Source organism: Sciurus vulgaris (assembly GCF_902686455.1).
Source record: "Sciurus vulgaris genome assembly, chromosome: 15".
Lineage (NCBI taxonomy): Eukaryota > Metazoa > Chordata > Mammalia > Rodentia > Sciuridae > Sciurus > Sciurus vulgaris.
Genome location: NC_136476.1, coordinates 3,319,502 through 3,346,039, shown reverse-complemented (window position 1 = coordinate 3,346,039; position 26,538 = coordinate 3,319,502). Strand labels below are relative to the sequence as shown.

Sequence of the window (26,538 nt, the reverse complement as noted above, 5' to 3'; positions counted from 1 at the left end):
CTGGATAGTGGAGTTCCAGACCTATTCATAGAGCTGATACAAAGGCCTAAAAGACTGTGGATACTTAGTTTTCCAGAACCATGAGTGTCCACACGCAGAGAGGAATGAGAGAGGGCATGTGTCTGGATGGCCTCCTCTTCCATTTCCACTGTCCACTAATTCTTGACATCCAAAAGCAAGAACTGCTTCTTTACTTTGGTTCATTTACTATCTGTTATGATCTGAATGTCTCTGAGTTCCTCTTCACCTGGGTTCCTTCCCATATAAATGGGGATTATGATATTTATTGGATGATGTTATGGTAAAAGTCTAATAAAAAGATGCTTGGTACATAGGGAAAATTTGGTAGATGCTAGTCTTTCCTATAATATTGCACACAGTGTGTTTCGGTCTCAGCATTTCTAATGAATTGGTTCCCTGGGTATACAATAGGTGATTATACCTTGGAAGGTAGATAAGGCATGATCCCTGTATTCCTGTCCCTCTCTGAGTGGTCTGCCCTCCCACAGTAGAATTCTAACAGCTCCCCACATGTCCCCTAAGCTGCAAGTCTTTATTTCTCCTCACTTATATGTGGTTTCTGTTGTCTGTTCTTTACTCCCCCAGACCCAAAAGATAGATTGGCCAGTTAGTTAAACAGTGCTTAGTCTTAATGGCTATGATGACCTGGTATATTCTGTTTGTCAGAGACAGGTACATTTTTCCAGGAAAACTTGAAGGCAAAAAGCTAGATTTTAAAGGTGTGGATCTCCAATGATGAGCCACACGCAGCCCCATTCTGCCCTCAGTGGAACAGCTCCAGGGGGCACTACATAGAGTATAGTGCAGTGCATCAGTTCTGGGTAGGACTGTTGCTGGGGGCAGTTGTTTTATGCACCTATGCAAGAATAAACAGTTGTAAGACTAGAGGCTGTTTCTCATGGAGCTTATACTCTAGTCGAGGACATAGGGAAGTGAACAGATCTTTGTAATGCATAGCTGTAATCAAGATCTGCAAAGAGTTTCATCTGGAAAGAGAACCCAGTCTGAAGTGGTCAAGGGGAGGCCTCCTGAAGGAGGTGACTCTACAGGAATAAGGAATGAATAGGAAAAACTGGGGAAAGGATTGGCATTAGCAATACATAAAGGCAGAACACAGCACAGTGTGTGCACGGAAGTACTAATAACCATCAATTGCTAGGGCATATATGGAGACTGGAAGAGAAAGTGGAGACAAGTCCTAGATTAAGAGTCTGAGTTCTAAGTCCATGAGGTGCAGTTGTTGATTCATTTTCAGTAAGGATGGGGGAAAAGAAAAGAATCTCCACTGAGATTTTAGAAAGTTCTTTCTAGCTGCAGCATGGAGGATGGACCAAGGAGGGGAAGAGGGAAGCAGGAAGGTAGAATAGGCCCCAACAGCAGATTCAGCAAAGCTGGAGATGCCTGGTTCAGAGGAGTGGTGGCTTCCTTTGCAGCCAGCATTGGTGCAGCCGTGAATGGTCCACCGTTTGGGATAAAGTGATGGGATCTATGTTCATAAACATATTACATATTTCTCCCACATTCAATGTAAATCAGAGAAAGGAGGATGAAATGCAGGGAGGGACAAGTGAACTCTCAATCCCTCTCACATTATATTTCCTGATATTTCTGGGTAAGATTTAAATCCTTGGTCTTTCCCATCCCATTTGCTATCAATGTCTGACACCTGTAAGCAGGAACTAAAAAGCACAGTTGCAGTTAAATGCTGTTTAGTGCTGTGGAACACAAAGGAAAGTGCATTATTTGTTTCTGCCCATTGAAGAAAGGGAAGCCTTCCCCAAAATGAAATGAAGAAACCCAAGAAAGAATAGTAAATACCAAGAGAGGGAAAGATGTCTCCTTTCACATAATTCCCAGCTTAATTGCTAGCCTTTATTCTTACTAACTTCCAATTTAAGGATGCTTAATTACATTGAACCAAGCTTCCAAACTCCAGGATTCTTGGTAAAGAGTGGTTTAATTGATTGGGTTAATAGTTACACCTGACAATGAATATTTACTTCTTTGAAAAATACATTTTCTTCTATCACTATAATTTCCTAAATGACCTAAGAAATTGGCACTCATAGACCTCTCACCTTCCTCTCCATCTGATGGATAGAATGCAGGTATTTTTTTTTCCCAGCAAAAACTGTATTTCTAAATCATTTAAAAAGAAACAAGTGGAAATTCAATTTTAAGCCAAATGCTATTTTTTTCTGTTGCCGTCAGTTCATTCTTCATGATTCTTTATTTTCCCCACCAGCATCCTTCACTTTAGTGTTTTAAGGAAGGAGTGTTTTATTGCCAAAGTCTTCACAACATGGAGGCCTACAAGCAGTTATAAAGATTGGGTTTAGATGATACATATTAAAAATGATAAATCATTTTTCAGTCTTCCATAACATTTTATTTTCTCTGGATCCTTACCTCCTTCTGACTCATGTACCTGAGCTGATTAATGCCCCATCTCCCCTGTTACACTTTAATCTGGTGCCTGTGTTTCATTTGCCTGCCAATAGTGATAGCCAATAAATTAATCATGCAACCACACAAGCCCAGACTTGTGTGCACACAGGCTGCTGCCAGCATAAAACTGCCCATCAAAAGACAGGCAATTCTGAGCCTTCATTTATCTACTACCCTCAAGACTCACATCGTTCCCAGCAATTGGAGCTGTAAATGTTCATTTCTTCCTAGTCATGGGCTGGGAAAATGAGAGAAGGCTAATTAATGCATTCACGGGATCCTACTGAATCAGCAAGCCCCTTAAAGGCACAACAGACACAAACAGGCAGCTGCATCTCATTGGGATTCAAAACAACAACAAAAGAGCTAGTTAAATATTTGAATAGCTGAAGTATATGTCTATTCATTCCCATGGAAATTACTAAAATAGGCTGTCCTTCCATTTCCAGAGGAGTCAAAGTCATTGAAATCCCAATGCCTTTCATCCCATCAAACATGCCTTTGAAGAGCAGGACATTTACATCTCCATAACAGGCCAATTCAACATTAGTGGTAATAAAACTTGGGTGCATGAAAGGACTCTGGAATATGGTACCCATTCACTCTGGCCTCTGGGGATACAGAAGTAATTCTCTGAAAATAAGACTACTATTGCCCCATCTCTGTATTAGTTTGGCATCTTACAGTTGCAAATGGCTTGAACAATAATAAGCATTTATTGTTTCACATAAATATATCATCAAGGCATAAATACCCAACTTTGGATGTGGCTTGATCCAAGGCCCAAACACTGGGACCAGGATCTGTCTTTTGGCTGTCTTCCATTGCATTGGCTCAAATTAGAGACGAACTTTTCTCCCATGGTTGCAGGAAAGATGACTTCCATTCACTGTAGATGCTACACCCTACAGATGCCCTTCCAACCAAAAAGAGGACATCATTTGCATTAACCTTTGTGCCCAGATCCTAGGCTTTGTTCCTATCAGGCCAGCTTTAGTCATAGGCCCATTTTTGAACCACCGTGGACAGGGAATGGAATTATGCTGACTTATTATTATGTCTGAGCCATTGGTTCCCCTTGACTCACACTGGCTGCTTAGTGTTGGGTGGATCACCAAAAGGAAATCATTACCAGTTGAGGGGGAGGAGGGTACAGATGCAGCAACAACAAATAAAATTTAAAAAAAAAAATCTTTATTTGTTTGATTAGGCTGCCATAACCAAATAACATGGAGAGAGTGACTTAAGCAATAGACATTTGTTTTCTTTTAGTCCTGGAGGCTACAAGTCCATGATTCAGGTGATGGCTCATTCAGTCCTTGTGAGGTCCCTCCTCTGGTTTGCAAATGGTCACTTTGTGCTGTATCTTCACATGACCTTTCCACTGTGGCTCTTGGTCTGAGATGGGTAGGGGTGAGAGAGACAAAGAGAGAGAGTGCTCTGGTGTCTCTCCTTATAAGGACACCAGGCTTATTGGATGAGGGCCTCACCCTCATTTATTTTGCTGACCTCCTTAAAAGCTCTGTCTCCAAATGCAGTTACATTGGGGCTTAGGGTCTCACTGTATGAATTTCATGTGTACACAATTCAGTCCCTAATACAAACAAGTGTTAATTCCTAGTTATGCAACTGGTCTGGATGAGACTTTATCCACCAAAAGTCTCATTGCTTGTATGCATTTGAGAATAAATGTGCTTAGGTAGCTTCTAATTGTACTGTGAATAGCAACTAGTCCTCCATCCAATTATGTTACATTTACCCTACAACCATGAATTTAGGGAATGAAGACGTTTCCTGGAGATTGATAGTTATGAGTCTAGAACTATGAAAATATTTGGCTATCACCAGACAAAAGATTTTGTGCCTTTTTGGAAGTGACTTTGATGAAAAGTTATGAGCCATACAAGAAAGTCGGAAATATGAGGTCTAGAATCAGCTCCCCTGACATTTTGAATAACAGTGATGTGGTACAGATTAAGTACCCACATATTTCATCAGACCTGGATCAGAGTGATATTTAACTATTAAAATAATTATTTTTTCTCAAATAATAGAGATTTGCAGAGTTAGTAGATTCTACTACATTACTTTAAAGATGATTCTTAAAGAAGGATCCTGGAAATGTGGCAAACAAAAGCAGTATGTTTGGAATAAAGGCATGGACTTGTGGCTTGGAAGGTCCACAACACTTGTCTTTCAATATAAGTTACAATGAGTTTTTAAAAATTTCTTGCATACCTAACAATAAATAGTTATATGCTATGTATTTATATTCACACTTCCATGTGCTTGAGAGAGTATATTTGTGGACATGTACTTTCTTAAGAATACATGTTGGAATCTTTTATAAGATAAATGGTCTATATTTTTATAAATGGCAATGCTTTTTAATAAGACTTACTTGGTACTTTACTATTGCAAAAACAACTCCTAAAATAGAAAGAAAAATGATCTATCTTCCTGCTGTATAATACAGATTGGCAAGCAGGGTCTATTCATTTTAGCCTCTCAGGAACACAGAACTATATGATACTTCTGTCTGAACATTAGGTTTCATGGTTCACTATGGCAGGATGAAGAAGGGCAAAACCATTACTGACTATCAAATATCCTGGAGAGAAGTGACATATCATTTTTACTCACTTTTCATAGGCAAAAGCAAGCCACAGGAATTAGTGGGTGGGGGATTCCAGTGTTGAGGGCCAGGAAGGAGAGATGAGCAGTATAATACATAACCCAACTGTGGACCCATGTTATGCCAAATTTGGCTCTGAATTGAACAATCAAAGGTGAAAAGTTGGAATTCACCCATTATTTACTCCACATTCATTAATCTATTTAATTATTTTTAATTTTTAATTTTTTAATTTTTAATTAAAAATCTCTTTATTGAGAACTTAAATTGAACCAATCTGTACTGGATGCTAGAAGCACAATGGGGAGATAAGACAGAAATATTTGTTGCTTATAAAATACTTACAGTGTAGGGGAAAGTTACAACCAATAAGTAGATATTTAAAATTTGGGGTGAGGCCAACTGTGACAGGGAAAGAACAGGGTATCTTGGAAATATTGAGACCAGTAGATAACAGTAATGAATGTTCCTACTGTTGTCTATTCTGTACTTTGCAACTCAGCCTCTACTATTCTGTGGGCATCTGATGCCCTATTTTTAAAATCTTTCCATCAGATTTTGAGACATTTACTGAGTATCTATCATGGGGTGAGTACCCTCTTGATGCTATTGTAACTGTTACAAATCCCACAGAAGAGGGTACAGAGTTGAATAAGACAAAGATTCTTCAATGCACAACCCTTAAAATACAATAGGAAAAATAAGATTACAGAAATAATTAATATGATGGACAATGTGGTATTTACCCTAAGAGACAAACAGCCTAAATGTCAGAGGAGACATTTCTGATTTGGGGAATGAAGAAATAATTCATGATGGAATGATTTTTAAGGTAAATTTTGTTGAATAAATAGGTTTTAGTGATCAAAGATGGAGCTTGAGGATTGTGTTTCAGATAGGAAAAAAAAAAAAAGCAGGAAGCTCAATGTAGGCAGGGAATATGATTATTGTTATTATACTCCACTTACATCCCCTGCTTTCATCATACTGTCTAACAAATGATCAATGAATAGTTTCTGAATGAATTAATAAATAGGTAAATACAAGGCATATTTATTTAAGGAACACAGCTGAAGTCATAGGTGACCAGCTGGGCTGTGGTCAAGTGGCCAGGTCATGATTTCACATGCTGCTAAGATTTTTGGAATTTATTCTTCTCCTATCCTAAAGCATTTACAAAAGTCCCACTGACACATCACAAGACCCTGAAACAGTGCCACTGGGGTGTCAGGACAGTAACTATAGGTCCTATTCAACAGAGGAAAGACTCAGAGACAGAGCAAGTAATTGTGGTGAATGCAAGACTTAAACCCAAGGCCTAAAGTCCAAATCCAATTTTGGTACTGCATTGCCTCTCTGTTCTGGGGGCAGAAAAGCACTCTTTGGTGTTTGGGAGCAGCAGAAGTGACATTATCAGACAGTATCTGTTTCTTTAGAAGTGTAAGATAAACCGAGAGAGAAAGAAACTGACAGCCCTTTGCATAGGCAGACTAGGATTTCTTAATAGGGATAGATGGTTTTAGGATAAAATTACATCCTTGCTAGCCTCACCTAGGTCATGATTTTTCAATCTTGTTATTTTGACATTTCAGGCCTTCACTTTTTTACTATGGGTGGAGGAGCCTCTGGGTATTATTGACAGTTTGGTAGCATCCTGGCCTCTGACTGTCAGATGTTCATGGCACACATCCTCCACTCCAGTCCCACCGTTGTGACAACCCAGTGTCTCCAGACATTGCCAATTTCCCCTGGGAGGCAAAATCGCCCCTGTTAGAGAACCAATGACCCAGGCAGTCAATTTTGATTAGTTTACAGAAAAGCAGTGGACCTTAAAGAACACATTGGGCATTTAGTGGGAAAACACTAAAACTAGAAATGCTGTTTCATCTTATGGGTTTGGGTTTCTTCCACTGACTGTGTGTAACCACCTCTAGTGATGCTAAGCCAGGATGGCCCATAGGTAATTTGTTTGACAGGCATTGCATTTTAAACAATGGGTTTTCATTTTGTTCTATTTATAGTTACTTTATTAAATTATTTTTATTCAGCACCCAGCTTTATAAGTGTGTATAATCCTATTATGTTCTATTCCATTATGGGAGCTTCCAAATAGAACAGCACATGGTAATAAAATTAAATAAACATCTTGGCTGTTGTGTCAGCCTCACACATTTTCTGACTTGGCTGAATTCAAGACTGTATATGGTGGGCAGTGGGATGAGAAGAGAAAACAAATCACTGAAAAGAAAGAGGAAGGTACAGAAGGGTGACAGGAAGCACGTCACCACCCTCTCAGGTGGTGGGAAGAATTCGAATACAGTAGACAGGAACAATATCTGGTAGTGAGAATTAGGGCTGGAAAACTTATCATCCACCCTCGTCCAACAAACTTTCATAATACTATGGCATGGTGCTTGCATTAGCTATAGCAAATATTGATCAAGAATATCCATGTTGTATATTCAATATGAATAAAGTAAGCATAAATAGGAATATGACTACAAGTATATAGCAGGAATTGCAAAGTTACCTCCAAATACATTTAATATGGCATCAGGCTTACACAACGAAGAGCAAAGAGTGTACCTTTCCTTCATTTTGGGCTAACTTGGTTACTGGGCACAGTGGATAGATCTGAGCAGGTTGGCTAGGTCTGAGTCTTTGTTTAGGTTCTCCATGGAAGTCAGAGTTTAAGGGAATGTCACATAAAATATTTGCCACTTGTCGCTCTCTTGGAGGGCCACTAACATCCTCTCTAGATGATTCTCTAAAAATCAGACAATTTTCTTTCCAAAGACTTGCTTGGAGTCTTAACCAGTATTGCTCTACAGAGAGGGGGAAATTGGAGGCATATCTCAGGCAGTCATCTGTTCAATATTAAGACAGGGTTAACTGGGAAATTTTATGTATGCAACCAGACATCACCTGCCTTCCCTCAGGGAGCTTGTGACAGCTGAGAAAATGTTTACAGAGCATTTTGAGCTCTTACTGGGGGTGGCATGGTAGAAAGACAAAGCTGTGATATGACCCTCTCATATCTGTCAACTCTTATTATTAAGCAGAGGTTGACCCTGACTTGCTCTGAGTTTTAAGCTTGGAAACTAATTATTAGGAGCTTCTGGTTCCATTTTTTTTAAAAAAAACTACTCAGTAAAGACTGTGACTGCCTTTGTTGAAGAAAAAGTCTCCCAGAATTTACAATAGATTTTAAAAGCCTAACATTTTGTACGATTTATTGTGAATGATTAAGAGGTATACCCACTGAATGTGAAATATTCCACATGTTCAAAATGAAAGAAATAAATTTGATGTTTTTTTACTTCCAAATTAAATGTTTGAAATCTGGGATCGGGGCATTTTTCTGCATTCTAAGCAAGTCTAGTTTCACCTATTCCTACTTGGGGCTTCTGAATTGAAGTCTATGGGATTTAAAGTTTATTCTGCTTTAAAAAAATTGGAATAAGTAATATCTAAGCTATAGTAAGTTTCCTGGCATAGCATAGAACAAGTATTCCATAAGTCCCATTTTTAAAAATTGCTTTTGCAGAGCATAGGCCTTTTCTTTTAAAATGAAGAAATAGTGATCCAAAAGTATCTGAGTATTATTTAGCAGGAGAAAATCTAGGCCAGTTGACTGAATGCTTTTCCTTAAATTGCACATGATCTCACATTCCCAAAATATCAGGCTCTGAAATGCTATATAAGGCCATGTGTCAGTATATTCTCAGTCATATGTACCTAATATTTAGTTCTTTTGACCACCAGAGTTCAAATGGGCTTTAGGTGACATTTTTCAACCTTTGTCTTTATGGAGGAGGAAACAGAATCTATGGGGGTGGGTGACTCACTCAAGGTCATGCCATTCATTTCTTGCAGTGTTTAGAGAGAGCCCAGATCTTCCGACATCTAACCCAGTGTATTTATTCTTTACTATGCCCAGAATTCTGTAAGTATTGCTCACCTTTAAATACTGTCATCTCAGCTGTGCATGGTGGCACACACCTGTAATCCTAGGGGCTTAGGTGGGCTGAGGCAGGAGGATCGCAAGTTTAAGACCAGCCTCAGCAATTTAGCAAGGTGCTAAGCAACTTAGCGAGACCCTGTATTAAAATAAAATATAAAAAGGGCTGGGTATGTGACTCAGTGGTTAAGCACCCCTGGGTTCAATCCCCGGTATCAAAAATAAATAAATACTATCATCTTTCAGTATTCATGGGAGATTAGCTCCAGGACCCCTGTGGATACCCAAATCTTTTGATACTCAAGTTCCTTGTATAAAATAACATGGAATTTGCATTTCATCTGTTTGCTTTAAGTCATCTTTAGATTTCTTATAATACTCAACTACAATGTAAATTCTATGTAAACAGTTTTTATGCTGTGTTGTTTTGGAAATAAGGACAAGAAAAACATCTGTACATATTCAGTATACACAATTTTTATTTGTATTTTAATCTTTGTTTGGTTGAATCCTTGAATATGGAACCTGCAGATAGAGAGGGCTGACTGTACTATATCTCCAGTGAAGTTCCAGTGGAGGGCCACAAACATATTTGAAAAATTCCTAGTTTTATGTTGAATGTGTAGTTTTCACATCAGCATTTTATTACACATTTTATACTTTATAGTACATGATTTTTAAAAGTTGTTGTTCTCATTCATTCTGAAAGTATTTATTGAGGGCCTATGGTACTGGAAATAGTGGTGAACTATACAGACAGGATGCCTGTAGCAAATGTTGGTGTCCCACCCACATCCTCTCAGTTCTCATCATTCTGTTATAGGTTCCTTCTCTAAAATTCTCAGGAATAGAAGTGTTAGGAATCTTTTAGATTAAAGATTATTTGCATATTAATAAAATGAGAAATCTTAGAAATGGGACCAAGTCTAAACACAAAATTTATTTATGCTTCATATATACCTCATACACATAATTGAAAGGTAATTTTGTTCAAATATCTTTGATGCACCTGCATTTTGACTGATCCTTCATCTGATGTCTGGTGTGCAATTTTCTCCTTGTGTCATGCCTGCACTCAAAAAGTTCCAGATTTGGAGCATTTTGGAGTTCGGATTTTTGGATTAAGGATGCTCAACCTGTACTTGCTCACTTTGTCTTGTGGCAAGTACCCAATACTCTGTGTAAGGATTTTCTCTTAGCCTTCAGCCCTCAGCTAATGACAGAAGGTAACTGGAGGTTAACTAACCCAGCTTCCTCACCTTTGGGATGGAAGAACTCTGAGATGCATTCTACACCATCACTCCAAGTTCTCTGGGGCTTTGAACTCCAGTTGTCCATGGAGTAGCCCACTGGATAACGTGTGCATGATGGACTTAATTCTCCTGAGAGCATTTCTTTACATGTCCTCTAGTGTTTCCTGGGATACCTTCCTAATAAATTATCTTTCCTTGAATCCTTGAGTCAGGGTCTGTTTCTAGGGGAAACATCTGAAGGCAGTCACTGACTTCTTGGTGCTCAAATTCTAGCAAAGGATGGCGTCAATAAACAATAGATCAAGTAAGTTATGTTGTGCATTTGTATGTTCTGAGAAGGATAAGATGATAGAGAGTGAGTAGAAAAGGGGCTCAGAAAGACTCTGACTAGTCTATCTACTATTATCCTAGATACTTGACCTGAAACCCAAAAACTAAGAAAGGGGATAAAAGAGTTAAAAAAAAAAAAAAAAAAGATTCAGAAAAGAGACAAGAAAAACTACAAAATGAGTAGAAATAGGAAAGAGGCCACTGAGGCTGTCTCATGGGGAATCAGGCAGGGGGTAGTATCATGGTCAGTTGTCTGAGTCATGCAGGACTCTATAATGATGATAAAAAGTTTATAGAAAATGCAACAAGAACCCTGTAAAGGATTTTAAGCATGAGAATGCAATAATCTGATTTCTATTTTAAAATGATTGCTCTGACAACTCTGTGAGAAAGATATGTGGTTGGGGGCAGGTAACAAGGAAGAAACAGGAAGGACAAGCTAAAGGCTAGTGCAAGAATCTAGGTGAGAGATAATGGATGGTTCTCAGCACCCAAGCTCAACTGTTGGTAGAGAACAAGATTAAACAGAATATAAATGCAGAGTACACATGCGCTTTTATCTTTGTCTCTACAACTGCCTTTATGTATTTTAGTGATTCAAAATTCAGATGAAATCTGTGTGTTTTGTCTCTAGGAAAATGTTCATATGCATGGAAACACAATTTTGAATTCATGACTTGATGGGGTTGTGATAAGTAGTCATAGTCAAGGACACATGTTCTCAAGGTCATATATATATATGATATCTATCTATATCTATCTATATGAATTATTTAGGGTAAGTTCTCTACCATAGTAAATTAAGTCCAAATGTGGATAATGGTCCAAACACTATAGTTTACTTCTTACATATGGCTAAAAGTTGGACCAAAAAATGGCTCAGCATCATTGACCTGGAATAATAGCTCTGAGTTATGTTCTACTCAGTCTATATTCATAATGATACTGAGACAATTATTTATTTCTTGAAACAGTCCTTTGCTATCTTCATGTCTGACCAGGTGTTGTCTTCATTCTGGCCAGGGTAAGGGGGAGGGTCGTACACATGGGAAGTCCTGATGGACCTGGACTTGGTCCCTTTCGCTCTGCTCACCCTCCATTGGCTAGTATTTAGTTGTGTGGCTGAAACTAACTACAAGGGAGGCTGAGAAATGTAGTCTAGCTGTAGGCCAGAAAAAAAAGATAATACACGATTTCAATATGTGGCTAGCAGTTTCACTTATAACACATGCATTTCTTTGTCATATAGGAGCTGTTCAATGTTATCTTCCTTTAAGAACAGTGGAAATAAGTTGCATTGGAAATTTGAGAAAAGCAAAGGGAAGAAGTCAAATAAAGTTTGGTGGGGAGGAATCAACCTAATGTTGTGATTTCTAGAACCAGTTTAACTCAAAGCAAGTCCTCCTCTTAGGCAGGAGAGATAAGACTTTCTTTTATAAAGGTTATGTCCTTAAGTAAAAGATTAAGATGAAATTGAAAGGAAACTTGGCCCCAGTCTACACTGTTCTGTGGCCTGAGGAACTGGAATTAATTTGAAACCCACTATTATTCACTCCGATTATGTGTCAGTGGGAAAAGGAGATTATGTTGTCAACAAGGCAATCCTTTGCATTCATCTCTCCTCCACTCCAATGACCAGTCATTCCAGTTCTTTGAAATAACAGTCAATCAACTCAAGTACTCAGAGTGTCCACTCTGGGCTCCACCCCTGTCCATGCTCTCCCTTGAGCAAAGCAGTCCAGAGTGTCCTAGTGTCCCCTAGGGAGTAGGTGTAGCCCTAAAAAGTTGGAGGTGAGGCATGTTTCTGCTAGTGAATCATGTTTTCCTGTTTGCTTCTCTCACAAAGTTAGAGACACTTTTCTGGGGGGTTCAGGTTGGTACACTTTACCTTAATTTTACCTTAATAAACATTTGAGAATGCAGCAAGTTTTAATTTCTTCAGAATTAAAAGAAATGAAAGGTGTCTTTTTTTCTTTCCACATACTAAAGTGATGTTTCTGTAACTTCGAAAAACAAAAAATCTGGAAACTTCATTATTCTCTTGAGATTACAACTTCAAAATACCATGTTTAATGTTTGTGTGGCTCAGCACCTATTGGGAAGGTCAGGTTTCTTCCATTTTGCCTGTTTCTGACTCCTTCCTCTGATTCTCTTGCTTGCATCATAAATATTTCTTTTCAACTCCCTAAATTCTGTTTCCTTTGAGAGACATTTGAAAAGCAATCTTTTTCGCTATTTATTTTACTTAGTTTCACTTCCATCTTAGAGTTGTTAATGTGTTAATGTGTCTCTCCCCCCACTCTCTGCCCCCACACATTCCTCCTCTTTGGTCAGGGAAATTGTTGAGCTTTTTTTAAAAAAAGAGATTAATTTAATTGGTTAATTTCATAATTTAGAATCTCTGTTGTTCTAGATTGCAGAAAGGAGGGGATTCTTTAAGCTCACTGCAACTGCATGTGCTTTTGAAGGAGCCCTTTATTTGCTGTGAATAAAGTGTCTCTTATTAAGAAGAAAATAAAAGAAAGTTTGGCAGGACTCTGCTCCCAATGGGGAAAACATCACAGGAAATTGAGAAATTGTTTCTTTTTGGCCTTGTGGGAAAATTTTGCTGATGAAATTTAGTATTAAGTTTTTAAGATTGCGGCTTCGATGTATCAAGGAGGAGTTGTTGAATGACTTGAAGCTTCTGGGAGGGAGGTGTCAATTTGACCCTTCTACATCTGACCTGTTGAATTTTTCATGTACTCTGAGGAATGTCCAGAAAATCGTTTTCTCTTCTATGAAATGACTGCGATCCTTTTTTAAAAGAGAACTTAGTTATACTTGAGCAACTCAGGAATTATTTTACCAAAAGTTGGCCTCAATTGGGTGCTCCTTCATGCCTATAAAAGAAAAACAAAAGAACAACAACAACAACAAAAAAGAAGACAAACAAACAAAAAACAAAGAGATGTTTAATGAGCCCAAAGAAGAAATGAATTCTAGGTACAGAATCTACTTTTATGTTCTAATTCACCTATGGGCTTTAGAACTGGGGCAAATCTACTTTGGGCATTAAACTTGTATCCTGATCTCCAGGCCATTTTGCTAATCTGACCAGTCAACTCAGGCCACAATTCTCTTAGGCCTTAATTTCTCTCAAAACCTCATAACCAGTCTCTTGCCCTTAGTTTTTCTCTCCTCCAACCCTGATTCTCCCTGAAGCCAAAGCAATTTTTCTTAAATTTATCTTGATTTCCTGGCCTGAGTTTGGATGGGGTTTCTATTTGGAACCAAATCACAGTTTTCTCTATAAAATCTAAACTCTCGACTTGGCCCTTGCTTGTGTTCCTTGGTTTTTTCCTCTCCAGCTCATCAGCCCCCTTGATGCATTCACCACATCCCACTTGAGCCATAACTGGGCTACTCACAGGGAGTTTAGGTATTCCTTGATTTATGACGGGGTTGTGTCTTTTCAACTTAAAACCCATTTTAAGTTGAAAACAGTGTAAATCAAAGTTGTACATACTCAACATCTTAGCTCAGTCTCATCTACCTTGTCTACCTCAAGCATGCTCAGAGAACTTGCAGTAGCCAGTGGCTGGACAAAACCATCTAACACAAGACTTGTGTTATAATAAGATGCTGATTGTCTCATCTAAATTTTTGAATAAGTGATGGGATGTGAAAACACAAAATACATCATCCAAATAAATAAATAAATAAATAAACTGCTAGCAGCATGGTGCACTATAGAGCACCAGTTGTTTACTCCTCTGTTCACCTGGCTGGCCAGGAGCTGTGGCCCGCTGCTATTACCCAGTGTCTCTAGTGAGCATTGTACAACACATCACTGGCCTGAGAAAAGATCCAAATTCAATATTTGAAGTACAGTTTCTTCTGAATGCATATCACATTCATACCATCTTAAAGTAAAAACTTGTAAATCGAATCATCAGGAATGGGGAACTCTCTACTCCCCTTTCTGCTTCTTCCCATTCTTGGCTAATTCTGAGCCTCAGTTCCTTGTTGATAAGCACAGGATGCTTTATTATCCAGTGTGACTGAGGACCAAGGGAGAAGAGTCTGGGGTGGGTAGGGGCACTAGGTGTATTGTAATGACTGCATAAGTGAGAGGAATTCCTGGGTTTTTCTTATCTGCAGTTGTCATTTTTCCACCCATGCAAAACACCAGCTGAGAGAGACGTGTGTGAATGGTTTCAAGGAGAATATGAGAGGTAACTATTTGTCAGGTCTCTGCTCAGTTAGGTGTTGACACACCAAATGCAGAGTAGAAATAGGAAAAGATTCACCCTTAGCTCAAAAATATACTTCTACTCTTTCATGCACTGTTGGTGAAAATGAGATCTGAAACGATCAAAAGCCAGTTTAGCAATATTCATCACTTTGAATAAACCATCTCTAGGATTTATCCTACTGGAATAATTTTTAAGAATGGGTGGGGATCACTTTAGATGTGTAAGATGTTCATTGAATTTTTGTTTATTATAATGAATGAAATTAACCTGAAATAGGCTGCCAGTGTGGGATTACTCTTGGCTTTCAGTGGGTGCCCTGTAAAATGGAAATGTTACTTTGAAGAAAGTACTCAAGTAATAAAAACAGTCTTAAAGATTTCAATCTGCTGGGTATGGCGGTGCACACTTGTAATGCCAGGGAGCTGAGCCAGGAGAAACACAAGTGGAAAGCCAGCCTTAGCAATTTAGAGAGACCCTGCCTCAACATAAAAAATAAAAAGGGCTGAAAATGTAGCTCAATGGTAGAAAGTTCCTGGGTTCAATCCATACTAGCATAATAATAATAATAACAACAACAAATTATTAATAAGTAATTTATTATTGTTTACTATTTTATTAGTATTTATTAATAATAATCATAAATAATAATCATTATTATTATTTCAATTTATGGGTTAATTTTCAAGGCATAAATCAAATAAATGTAGAAAACCAGAGTGACCATTGAGAAAGTACACCCCATTTTGAATGGGGTTAGTTGTAAGTAACAAATGCATAAGGACTGCCCTGTAAAGATAACTCAGTTCCAGTGAAAACAGTTCACTGGCTTCTGTGCAAAGAAAACTTTATCTGGTTTTGGATTGAGGCCAGGCCTTCATCTGGTCTTTCAAAACCTGGAAGGAAGCATTCAGAGGAACATCAATCAAGAGTAAAAATCAGCTTTGAGGTTGGAGAGCTAACTTTAGGATACCAGGAAAGCAAAGCCTAAACTTACACTTGGAAAAAAATAGTAATAATCATGACAGTGACTCTGTAAAACAGCTCGGATTGTGCAAGGAGTTTTTACATCGCACATTGTTTGACTTCAACTGGTTCTTTACCTAGCTTGTTATTCTAACTGCTTGTAAAATCACTGCAGAGCCAAAGAGCTTTACATAGTCACTTATTTGGGTTGCATCCTCTTTACCTACCTCATATTCAGGGATTTCTCTGCTGTGCAGAAGTAGCTTTGAACCCGTGGAAAATAAAACTGAAAGAGAACAGCTGGGCTCAAGAAAGAACTATTTCAGTGGATTTTATCACTGGAGACCCTCCAAATATCTAGAGGTCTTTTCTTATCCGTGTCTAGTGGAGTCTTGTCTTGTAAAAGGCTTGGACCTGCTGCCCACTGCTGTCTTACAGCAGGTCAGTAGTGGCAATTTATGTAGAATTAAGATCTCCTCTTCTTCCTCATCATCCTGAATCCTCATCCAACACATGTGTCAGCTCTCCCATGGGATTCTGTGTTCTTTTTTTCTGTCTCAGCTTCAGAAAGGATCTGTTTTCTCTCATCATTTTCCCACTTCATTGTGGTTCAGAAGCATACTGCATTTGTCAAATGCATGATGTGCCTTCACCCTACAGCTTTCCTTTTAGGTGATTTGCTACTAGGCAGTGATCTCTCCACTTAGGTAGAAGAAAGTGAGATAGGAAGGAAGGAAGGAAGGAAGGAAGGAAGGAGGGAAGGAAGGAAGGAAGGAAGGAAGGAAGGAAGGAAGGAAGGAAGGAAGGAAGGAAGGAAGGAAGGAAGGAAGGAAGGAAGGAAGGAAGGAAGGAAGGAGCTCAGATCTGTGGACCCTGGGTTTGAGCCATTTTTGTTGAAGACAGGATGCTCTTATCTGATTTGAACTTCCACATTCTCAGAATGAGAAATAAATCTTTACACAAGAATCTAAGGGTTAGTTTTCAGGTGTTTGAGAGGAAGCCTTGGTCCCTAGTGTTTTGTTTTAAGTTTGGGGTGGGGAGGGTTGTCGTTTTGACTAAGGACGGTGACTGCCTCTGGTTTACACTTCTCTTTCGAAGTTTATTTTATGTTTTGTTGTGGTTTTCAGATTTCTCATGGTTTGGATTTGGGAAAGTAAAATCAAGACAAGGTGTTGGTAAGTAGTCACTTTCTTTGGATAAAGTAATGAGTTGATGTTGTTTAATTCAGATGAAACTTCTTAGATCTTGTGTATATTCATTGGCCATCTACTCATTTTCTGTCTTCCTCGTTTCCAATTTCTTGAAGAAGGAGGTCCAGAAGCTTTCCAGAAAAGGCATTAGTTTTGCTAACTGAGTAAATGGTTTTGCATTTTTGTAGTTTGATTTGCTTTTTGTCCTGTGGGGATGTGTCAACCACTATCCCAGTTCTAAGTTGTGATGTATTTTTCAGAAGGGTAGTGACATAAAACACAACTACATTACAGCTCATAGTGCATAATTGGCTGACTAGTCAAGCCAGGACAAGTTTGGCTCTTAACTTTTTTCCAGGGCCAAGATGTAAGAGAGTTCTGAATTGGTAAATCAGCTGTTTGTTTATGACCATTTCTTTTTCAAAACAGATTTTCATGTCCAGATGCTGTGATTTGTGCTTGATTGCATTTTAGTCCTTGTATTCAGACTGTGTGCTGACAATGGAAAAGCAGGGTTTGTAGCTTACAGAATGAATACAGATGACAATTTCAATCATTAGGATTGAAATCAGGTGTGATCTCCTGGAACTTCCAAATTGCTCAGTCTTTTCTATGGGTACAGAAACAATTAAGGAAAATTGCACAGAAGGCATGAAAAGATGGACTGTTGTATATCATTCATGTGAGTTTCCAAGATCTGACCATCATAGACAGATTGTCTTGGTTGGTATTTCTTTTGGTAGCAAGGTTGGCTATAGCAGAATTGCAGCGTTGGGGAAGTGTATGGGTATCAGGAGCCGCCAAGTTCTGAGCCATCTGTCCTATACTTGTTCATCCTATACATATAAAGGAGCCTCTTTCCTATCCTCTTTGGAACCTGACATCAGATCTTGAGCTGTTAAACAGACTTGTCTATCCAGTGATCCACAAATTACGAGTAGACTGAGCCCAGGTTGAGGCAGAATGGCCAGAAGGGTCCTGGAGTGGAAAAGTCACTCTGACCCTTACTAGCCCCACAAGTTCTAAGACAAAAGCTCTTAACAATCAAACAGAAAGTGGAGGTGTGACAATGTTGGAACATCAAGCTCAATCAGCTCGGGACTTCTTGGCAGTTCTCCTGGGACAAAATTCAGATGTAGCCGATCACAGTCACTTTTCCAAGACATCAGATTTTAAGATGCCCTGTTTTAGGATTTTGTGTCGGGTGTGTGTTGTTTGTGTGTTGGGGAGTGAGGAGTGAGAAATACTCCCAGGACAGTGCTGTGTAAGAGTGTCTTCTTTTCAATAAATAGCACATCACTGAAGCCACTTAAATATTTCTCAAACCAGTTCACAGTGCAGAAGGGTGCATGTCCTCAGAAAACTTCAAAAATATGGTTTCACCCTTTTAGGTCACAACAGAGAGCATTCTTTAGAGTGCTGCAGCTACAGGCTACGAGAAGTTTTATTATTTTTCAGGCATCATGAGGCCAACACTTTAGGAAACAACTGCCACTGAAAAGACAGTTTGATGCTCACAATTCCCAAGAGAGGACACACCATGCCACAGATGACTGCACAGGAAACCCTGGAGTCAGTTGAGGCAGAGGGAGTAAGGGGAAAACATGGGCAAAAGCCCTTATTGTGGTTTTCATGGGAAGAGACAGGGGAGGTAAAGTAAGTAGATTTAGGATTGGCTAGTTTGAGTATGAATTTCAGTGGGCTTTGAATCATGGGGACTACCGAGTTTTCTGATACCTACCTTGTCCTGGGGTCATTGAGACAGGTATTCAGTGGCCTGGAGTATAAGGGCCACATAAGGAAGGTAGTTGAGGGTGTAGACTCTGTATTGGTTGGTATGCATATGAAAGGTGTACTTGCAGGCAAGGTAGTTACTATCTCCAGCAACAGGCTAGCCCGTGGGGGAGGCCAATCCTCCAGTGTAAACAGGGCCCCAGACATCAGAACATCAGAATCTGGAAAATAAAAAGGTACTGTTAATACAGCTGCTCAAGAGTGACAGTCCCTCCCTTCAACTTGAAGGCATCGTTGGTATTGAGAGAAGGAAATTCTTTGCTTAGTTGATCTTCCTCCATTTTTATCACTGGAAAATGAGTCTACATTAAGTTTAGAAATGTCATATGTGTAGGATATGTAGCATCTCTGATAAAAGAGGAAGATGCCTCTTTGCACCTAAGACATTAAAATAAAAATGGGCTACAAATGTTTCTAGGCGTCACTCATATTTGTCAGCTCAGTCATTAGAACTATCTACTCCAAACTCAACAAGTATACGCATACCCAGCAATTGAAAACTTTATATTAATATTATAAAACATTTTTTAAGTTCTCATATGAATTTCTTTAACATGCTGTGATGTGCTTCTGACTCTTCTGACTTTTCTTGCTGTCTGCTCAAATACATGCACAGACACACAAAGACACATCCCGTGATATGCACAGACAGGCTGCTGTCAAATTATATAGACATTCATTGCCCCTGTGGAGAGCTTTTCCCCCCTCCCAACTTTGCTGTGCTCTGCATTCCATTATTTCAAAATGTTCATAGAAAAATGGGCTTAATTCTTGCAACCTTGCCAACCAAATCGATCTCCAGGTTTTGGAACATCAATAATGAAGGAAACGGCACTTGAATTAATATGCTGCTTGATGAATTGCTGAGGTTTGTGTTGCTCTGATTTGTCAACAGTGACTTTCTGCAAAGTGAAAAGGCTTTTGAAAAATTACCTTGATGTTTTATACCACTTCTATACTTAATTGCTTAATCCCCACCCCCAAACAAGAGCCCATTCCCTTACAATCTGTTGAGTTGGGGGGTTTAATTGGAAAGGTCAGGGGAAGAAAGGAGTGTCCTTAGATGGAGAAGGAAAACAAGAGAGCAAGTCCCTTGTTTGGACTCAGGCGAGGGCTTTACTGTGTACTTGCAGGTGATTCCTGAATTCCTGGGGGAATTACAAAATTGTCTTCTAGGTATCAACCTCCTCAAAAATGATTGAATGCTGCTATGATGTTCATAGCCTGGCCTAGGTCAGAGGAGAATCAAAGAAGAAATCAACTGGGGTCAATGTATTTTTTATTCATCGCTTGGGATCCAGAAAGAAATATTGCTGGTCTTCTGACAACGTGTGGAATTTTGTGAAAATGACCACTCCTACATTTTTGAGGGTAAAGGTAGAACCAGGAATCTGTTGAGAAACGTGCAGCCTTGACTGAGCTCCTAGAGTCGCATGCTTTGGTAACCTCACAGGAGGGAACATCTGCTCTGGGGAGTGAGCGAGGGAACCAGTGGCAGGAGGGTTTTATGGACAACACACAGAAACCTCAGCCTAAGGCATCTCCATTTCCTATTGCCAGCTAGAATCTGCATGTTTGAGGCCTGTCAGGAAGCAAATCTTAAAAAAAAAAAAAAAAAAAAAGGATGGTAGGGGATGTTAGAAACAATTTGTCTTTATAGCTTTTTTGGTCAGGATTTTTCCTTTTTGCTAACTCAGGTGAATAAGCCACAGGTTGAGCACAACTGGTGGACTTGCCTTGGCTTTGATTGTTCTGTGCCTTCTAAATTGACTGTGTGAGGACTTGTTTGCAGAATTAAGCCAGAGTATATCATTAAAGGCAACTTAAATGCACATCCCATTGAGAGAATGCTTTAAAAATTACATATAATAGCAGTTGGCTTCCTCCTGCATAGTTTGTTTAAGACATTACTAGCAGGGGAATGTCCAATTGTTATCACTACAAACTGTGATAATCCCCTTATGAGGAGGAGACACAGATCTCCAAAGTTGTGGGATGGATTATCATTATATTGTGTAGGGGATTCAAAATTGTATCAAAGCCCCTGACAAAACAACATTTGTTTTTTGGAATCACTGTGCTTTTCACTGAAATAATTACGTGTGAAGGAAAAAATAGAGAATTCATGAAGGCGCAATCTGGGGGACAGGGGTAGAGCAGGTTTGGTTGAAACACATTTCCTTGCACAGCAAATAGTCATTCAGACTTTCCCTTCTGGACTATGGTATTTTTCTTGGCTGGGTATTTGATTCTGCCTTTTCACACCTATTTTGTCTTTCTTCCTTATCCTTTTACTTCCCTCCTTCCTTGTGGCTTATGCCAGTAGTTGTGGCCAGTGTTCTGCTTCCACAGGACATTGCACTCATTCAGTACACTTCCGACTCTGTGTAATACATGTCTAAGAGGCTCTGTCTACTTCTCACCTATGGGGTAACTGTATTGTAACTGTTTTGAAGACTTCACATCGACCTTTATCTCTGAAAATCTATTTTCGGTTGCAAGAAGTTTGAGTTTACTGGTCAAATTTTGAGTTTACTGGTCAAAGTTTGAGTTTACTGGCTAAATTGTTTATACATTCTGAGGTTTTGGACTAAAAAAATTAAGTCTTGTATGAAAATGCTGTGATAATTTCTTAAAAACGAAGGACCTCCAAATAATTACAAATAATCTTAAAACTAAAGGCAAAGTAGATAAATTTGACATGGGATTGATCCATTATTATTATTGAAGTATTTTGTAGACAAAAATGGTATGGGCAACTCACAGAACATGGAGGAAAAAGAAACTTAATAGTAGGATAATCCAGTGCAATTCTAGTCTTCCAGCTGAATTTTATTTAGGAATACTAAATATTAATTCATACTAATGAAACATGTTAAAATTTACAGTACATTTTCATGTCATTAGTCTCATTCCAGTCTCCTAAAATAACAAGCAGACACTATTTTGCAGACTTCACAAATGTAAGCAAATGCACGAAGATGGTATGTGACTTGTCCAAAGGGTGGAGATGGGAAACTCAGATATTCAAACTCCCAGCAAAACTTTCAGTGCTATGTGAAATGAATCCTAGTTTCACACTAGGAGTTTCAGTGACAGAGTATTCCGAAGGTGTTCACAGAACAGAGAAAAGCTGCATGCTGAATTACTGGAGAAGGAAGTGAAGAAATAGAAACCCTTATATACTGATGGTGGGAATATAAAATGGCACAGCCACTTTGAAAAACATTTTGGTGGTTCTTCAAAATGTTAAACACAGTGCTGCCATATGACCAACCAATTCTATTCAAGAGAAATGAAAACGTGTGTCGAACACAAATCATCACATGAGTGTTCATAGAACTATTCCTAATAGCCAAATAATCCAAATAGCCCAAATGTCCTTCTATGAATGGGTGGATAAAAAACTTTTTCATAAAATGGAGTATTATTCACCAATAAAAAGGAAGTACTGACACATACTACACTGTGGATGAATTTTAAGAATGTTACACTAGGGTTGGAGGATAGCTCAGTGGCAGAGCACTTGCCTAGCATGCTCAAAGCTCTGGGTTCCATCTCCAGCACCACAGAAAACAAAAAGCCAGAAAAACAAAATAGGAAAGAAATGATATAAAGGCTTCCAATACCCCCACCCTCTTTCTTAAAAAAAAATGTTTTACTATATTAGAGAAGCCAGATACAAAAGATTCCATTTACATGAAATGCCAAAATAGGTAAATTCAGAGATGGAAAGTAAATTTGTGGATGCCTAGGACTGGGAACGGGAGAATAGGAGGGAATTGCTAATTGGGGTGATGAAAATGTCCTAAAATTAGATTATAGTAATGATTGTACAACTCTGTGAACTTGAAATGGATGAATTGAATGTATATGAATTATAGCTCAATTGAAGTCATTCAATTACAGGAAAATATGTATACTTTTTCCAACTCCAGGCCCAGCTTCAGTTATCAGCAATGATGATGACTCTGCCAGCCCCCTCCACCACATCTCCAATGGGAGTAACACTCCATCCTCCTCAGAGGGTGGCCCTGATGCTGTCATTATTGGAATGACCAAGATTCCTGTCATCGAAAATCCCCAGTACTTTGGCATCACTAACAGTCAGCTCAAGCCAGACACATGTAAGTACAGCTGTTTATACTTATTGGCCTATTTGCTGCATAGCTGTATCAAGAAGTGTGTTTATCAGAGTCCCCAATAAGGCTGATGGAGGGGTGGGGTCCGTGAAATGTCAGGACTCTTGCAGACTTTGGCCTGAGGGCTAGAATCTTTATTTTGCTGGTTACAGAATTCCTAAGGTGTGTCTCCTCCTGGAACAGTGGGCAGATACTAACTTCTCTTGGGATCCATTTTCCAAAACCATTTGTCAATATGAAGTTGGAATCAAAGCATGCTTATCTTGAAAGGGATAGAGACAGAAAACAGAAGTATCATTAGAATGCACATATTTCACTTATAGATGATAGGTAATTGATGTAATTTAAATCTGATTTGTTGAAAGTAATTAAAATGTGCCCATGAGGTAGTTGGGGCAGTATTGTGTTGCACATAGGTGGTATCAATTTGGATCATTGTGTATTCTTTGTTCAGTACTAATTCCAGCATGAGGCCTTTTGTGATGCTATGACAGGAAAGAGACATTGCAGCAGATAATGCATGTGAAATATGCTGACTTTTATTTTTCAGAACTAGATTAACCCATTACGCTCCATTGGCAACCTTGGGATATTTTTCAGAGCCCCTTAGCCTATCTTCTGAGCCATTGGTCAAATATAAAATATGAAACACAGCCTTAAGGCCATCAACAAATAAAAACACAGTGGACAAACAGGTTTTTGCTATTATAACTGCAGGCCTTCCTTCATACATGAACAAGGGCTCACAAGTGATTGGGTGGCCCAGATCCCAGGGGTTCCATGGCACTGAATGGGTATATTCCATTTGAATGTCCTTATCTTGTCTTAAATGTTACTCTCCTGCCCTGCCTCAGAGGTAAAGTACGACTATTGCAAAAGTAGGCTTTGGGACTGACTTTGTGCTGCAAACCGTCATGGAATGAGGACATTTAGCTACAAATACCAAATCTGTGTGTACATAAGGAAACACCTGTAACTTCTTCCTATTCATTCACGTTTGTTCCAAGGTATATTTAAAATTGGATTTGGGGTTATAAAAAATAGCATTAAATGATTGTAATGTGTGATACTGGGCCCTACTGTAGGTTTTAGATGAATTTGTAATATGACAAGATAAATAGAAAAATGTGTGTGAAGAATATTGAGCCCCTTGAACTTGAAGGTATTATTTGAAATCAAGGTGTTATTAATTCTAATCTTGTTATTATGGTGTGATCAAGATGAGTGGAGGTGTTGCTTAAAGTGAGCAATCTTTGATGAGGTAAGCATTCCCCAAATGTCCTTGAAATATCCTGCATATTTAGTAGCAAATATGGAATAAGACAAAGCAAAATGCTGTGATGGGAGAATCTCTTATCATTTTGATTGCTCACCCTAGGAATAGAGTACTGTGATGTCCTTGTCATAGCCAGAAACAGGCTATGTGATGCACTTCAATTAGCCCGGAGCTGTATTATAATTGAAATTGACTAAAATTAACATGACCTCACAAAGTATGCTTTCCTTTTCAATGGAGGAAAGATAAAGCTGAAAAATCAAGTAAATACCATCAGTCCAACATGTTCAATAACAAAATGAATGTATTAGCAAGACAGGAAGAAAGCAAATAAAGTAGCAGATGAGATTCCTTGGAGAAAATGGGGCTAGATGGCTGCTGACTCTGTGGTCCCACCAGAAGTGCTTTCTTCCTTTAGAAAGGAAGTTTCCAAAGGGCACTTCCTTCATCTGGAGTCCATGGGGATTTTTGTAAACATTTTGGTTATTTTTGGAGGACTCAAGTTTTGTGGCTTAGCCACTTTGTGTCAGCCCTACTCAGAAGGAACTGGAAGGCAGTTGAGGAGATCTGCAGCCTCCCCTAAGGTCTGGCCTCCACCCAAGGCTTCAGACAATTGAATCAACATGTGGCTATTCCTTCCTTACTATGTCTTCTTGTTGGGTCCTTCACCCAACTGTCCATTCCTGGCTTAGTATTCTCCATTACTCCTTATTTTATACCAGAAGAAATTTTCATTTTTTAAGACACATACATACTTTTTGATGATTTTTAAGAAACACTGAAGGTTAGACATCTCCCATGAATCCTTTTCAAAGAGATGGAAATGAAGAAATTTACCTTTCTTCTTCCTTTTTACTCTTCTGTAAATGTCATTCTTTACTCTGTACTTTTTTCTCATTTATCTTCAATGTACCTGTTACCTATTGTTGTGTAGTGAGGATGATCACCCTTGTGCTTATGTTTCTGTAGTCTTGCATGGATTAGACTATAAGCTTCTGGACAGCAGCAACTTTATCTGTTGAAGCATTCCTTCATAGCATGTAACATTCTGTACCTTCATAGCAAGTAACATTCTGGCCAGATGTTGACCAGATGTGGCAATCCAATACTTAAATATTAATTACTAGCCAACTTAAAACAAATAAACATGATTCATAGCCCTTTCCATTGGCTTTATTCCTATCAAACTTCCCCACATAATAGTTTATTTGACATGTTTTTAACAGTGTATCACCCAATTTAAACCGATTTAGAGAACTGCTTTAGCAGAAATAAACTTTGAACAAAAAGAATCCTTTCTGTGGATATGCTAATTATAGTCATCCATAAGTGAAAACATTTTAAAATTCATGGACTGGTAATGCAGAGGGATCTGTTGGTATAGGATCTTGAAATTTTTGAGAGTTTAGCTTTTTGGTGATTCTTATTGAATACTTTAAATAAGTTAATTTCTAAATAACTCTCAAGAGAGGCTTTTCCAAGAAGTTTCATAGATGATATCTGAAAAGAAGATATCAAGAGACAGTTTAGAACTTTTCTCTTATACTTAAAGAAAACTATTATGTGGATAGTATATCACCTTCATCCTCTGGATCCATCAGAGGTTTGGGCCACAAACTAGCAATTTTACTTCTCTTTTCCAAAGCTATATGCAATTCAAATATATTGACTTTAGAATATATGCCTTATCTCCAGCATATGCTTTATGATCTCTGGCTTATTTCACTGAATTGTAAGAATCTAATTGAGATGCTGAATTTCAATTGGATGAATAACTATTGATTATCTATAATACTTTATACTGTTAGGAGCTAGAGATTCAGTTATAATGATGGCTTGTTCCCTGCCCTCAAAGAAAGTCACTGTAGAGTAGTTAGATCACAATGTACTGTGTAACAGGCACAAAGACAGGCCAGGTTTGAGAAAGGTTCTACATCCTGATTACTTACAGGGACCTAGCAGGTCAATATGAGAATGAGGCTAGATCAGAAAAACCATATGGAATAGGTAAGGCCTTGTGGAACCTAGGCCTATTACTATCAAATACTGCATTTTTCCCCAGACACAACAGGTATTTATTGTCTTATTTGAACAGTTGAAGGTTTAAAATGGCAGGTGGGATAAATGTGAATATATTGGATTTGATCAATCATTCACTTTCTGTTTCTGATCCTTAAACATTTTTAGAGATGGTGCTCAGAGTGCCTTGTTCAAAGTGATACAGCCTCAAAACTTGCATAACTTTGCATTACAAAGAAAATAATAAGCAAGCAAAAGACTTTATCAA

General features: G+C 38.6%; 1 protein-coding gene and 1 long non-coding RNA gene across 2 annotated transcripts in view; one reads left to right on the top strand and one right to left on the bottom strand.

Moving 5' to 3' along the window:
- NTRK2 (neurotrophic receptor tyrosine kinase 2) overlaps positions 1-26,538 on the top strand; it is a 345,264-nt gene that overhangs the window by 169,927 nt on the left and 148,799 nt on the right. Inside the window, 2 exon segments of the mRNA XM_079112192.1 lie at positions 16,977-17,024; positions 22,772-22,960. Coding sequence (XP_078968318.1) covers positions 16,977-17,024; positions 22,772-22,960 — 237 coding nt within the window.
- Positions 18,850-26,538, bottom strand: part of LOC306644970 — a 40,690-nt gene continuing 33,001 nt past the window's right edge. The window contains exon 3 of the long non-coding RNA XR_013759489.1: positions 18,850-18,994. This is a non-coding gene — a long non-coding RNA (uncharacterized lncRNA). The remainder of the gene's footprint in view (positions 18,995-26,538) is intronic.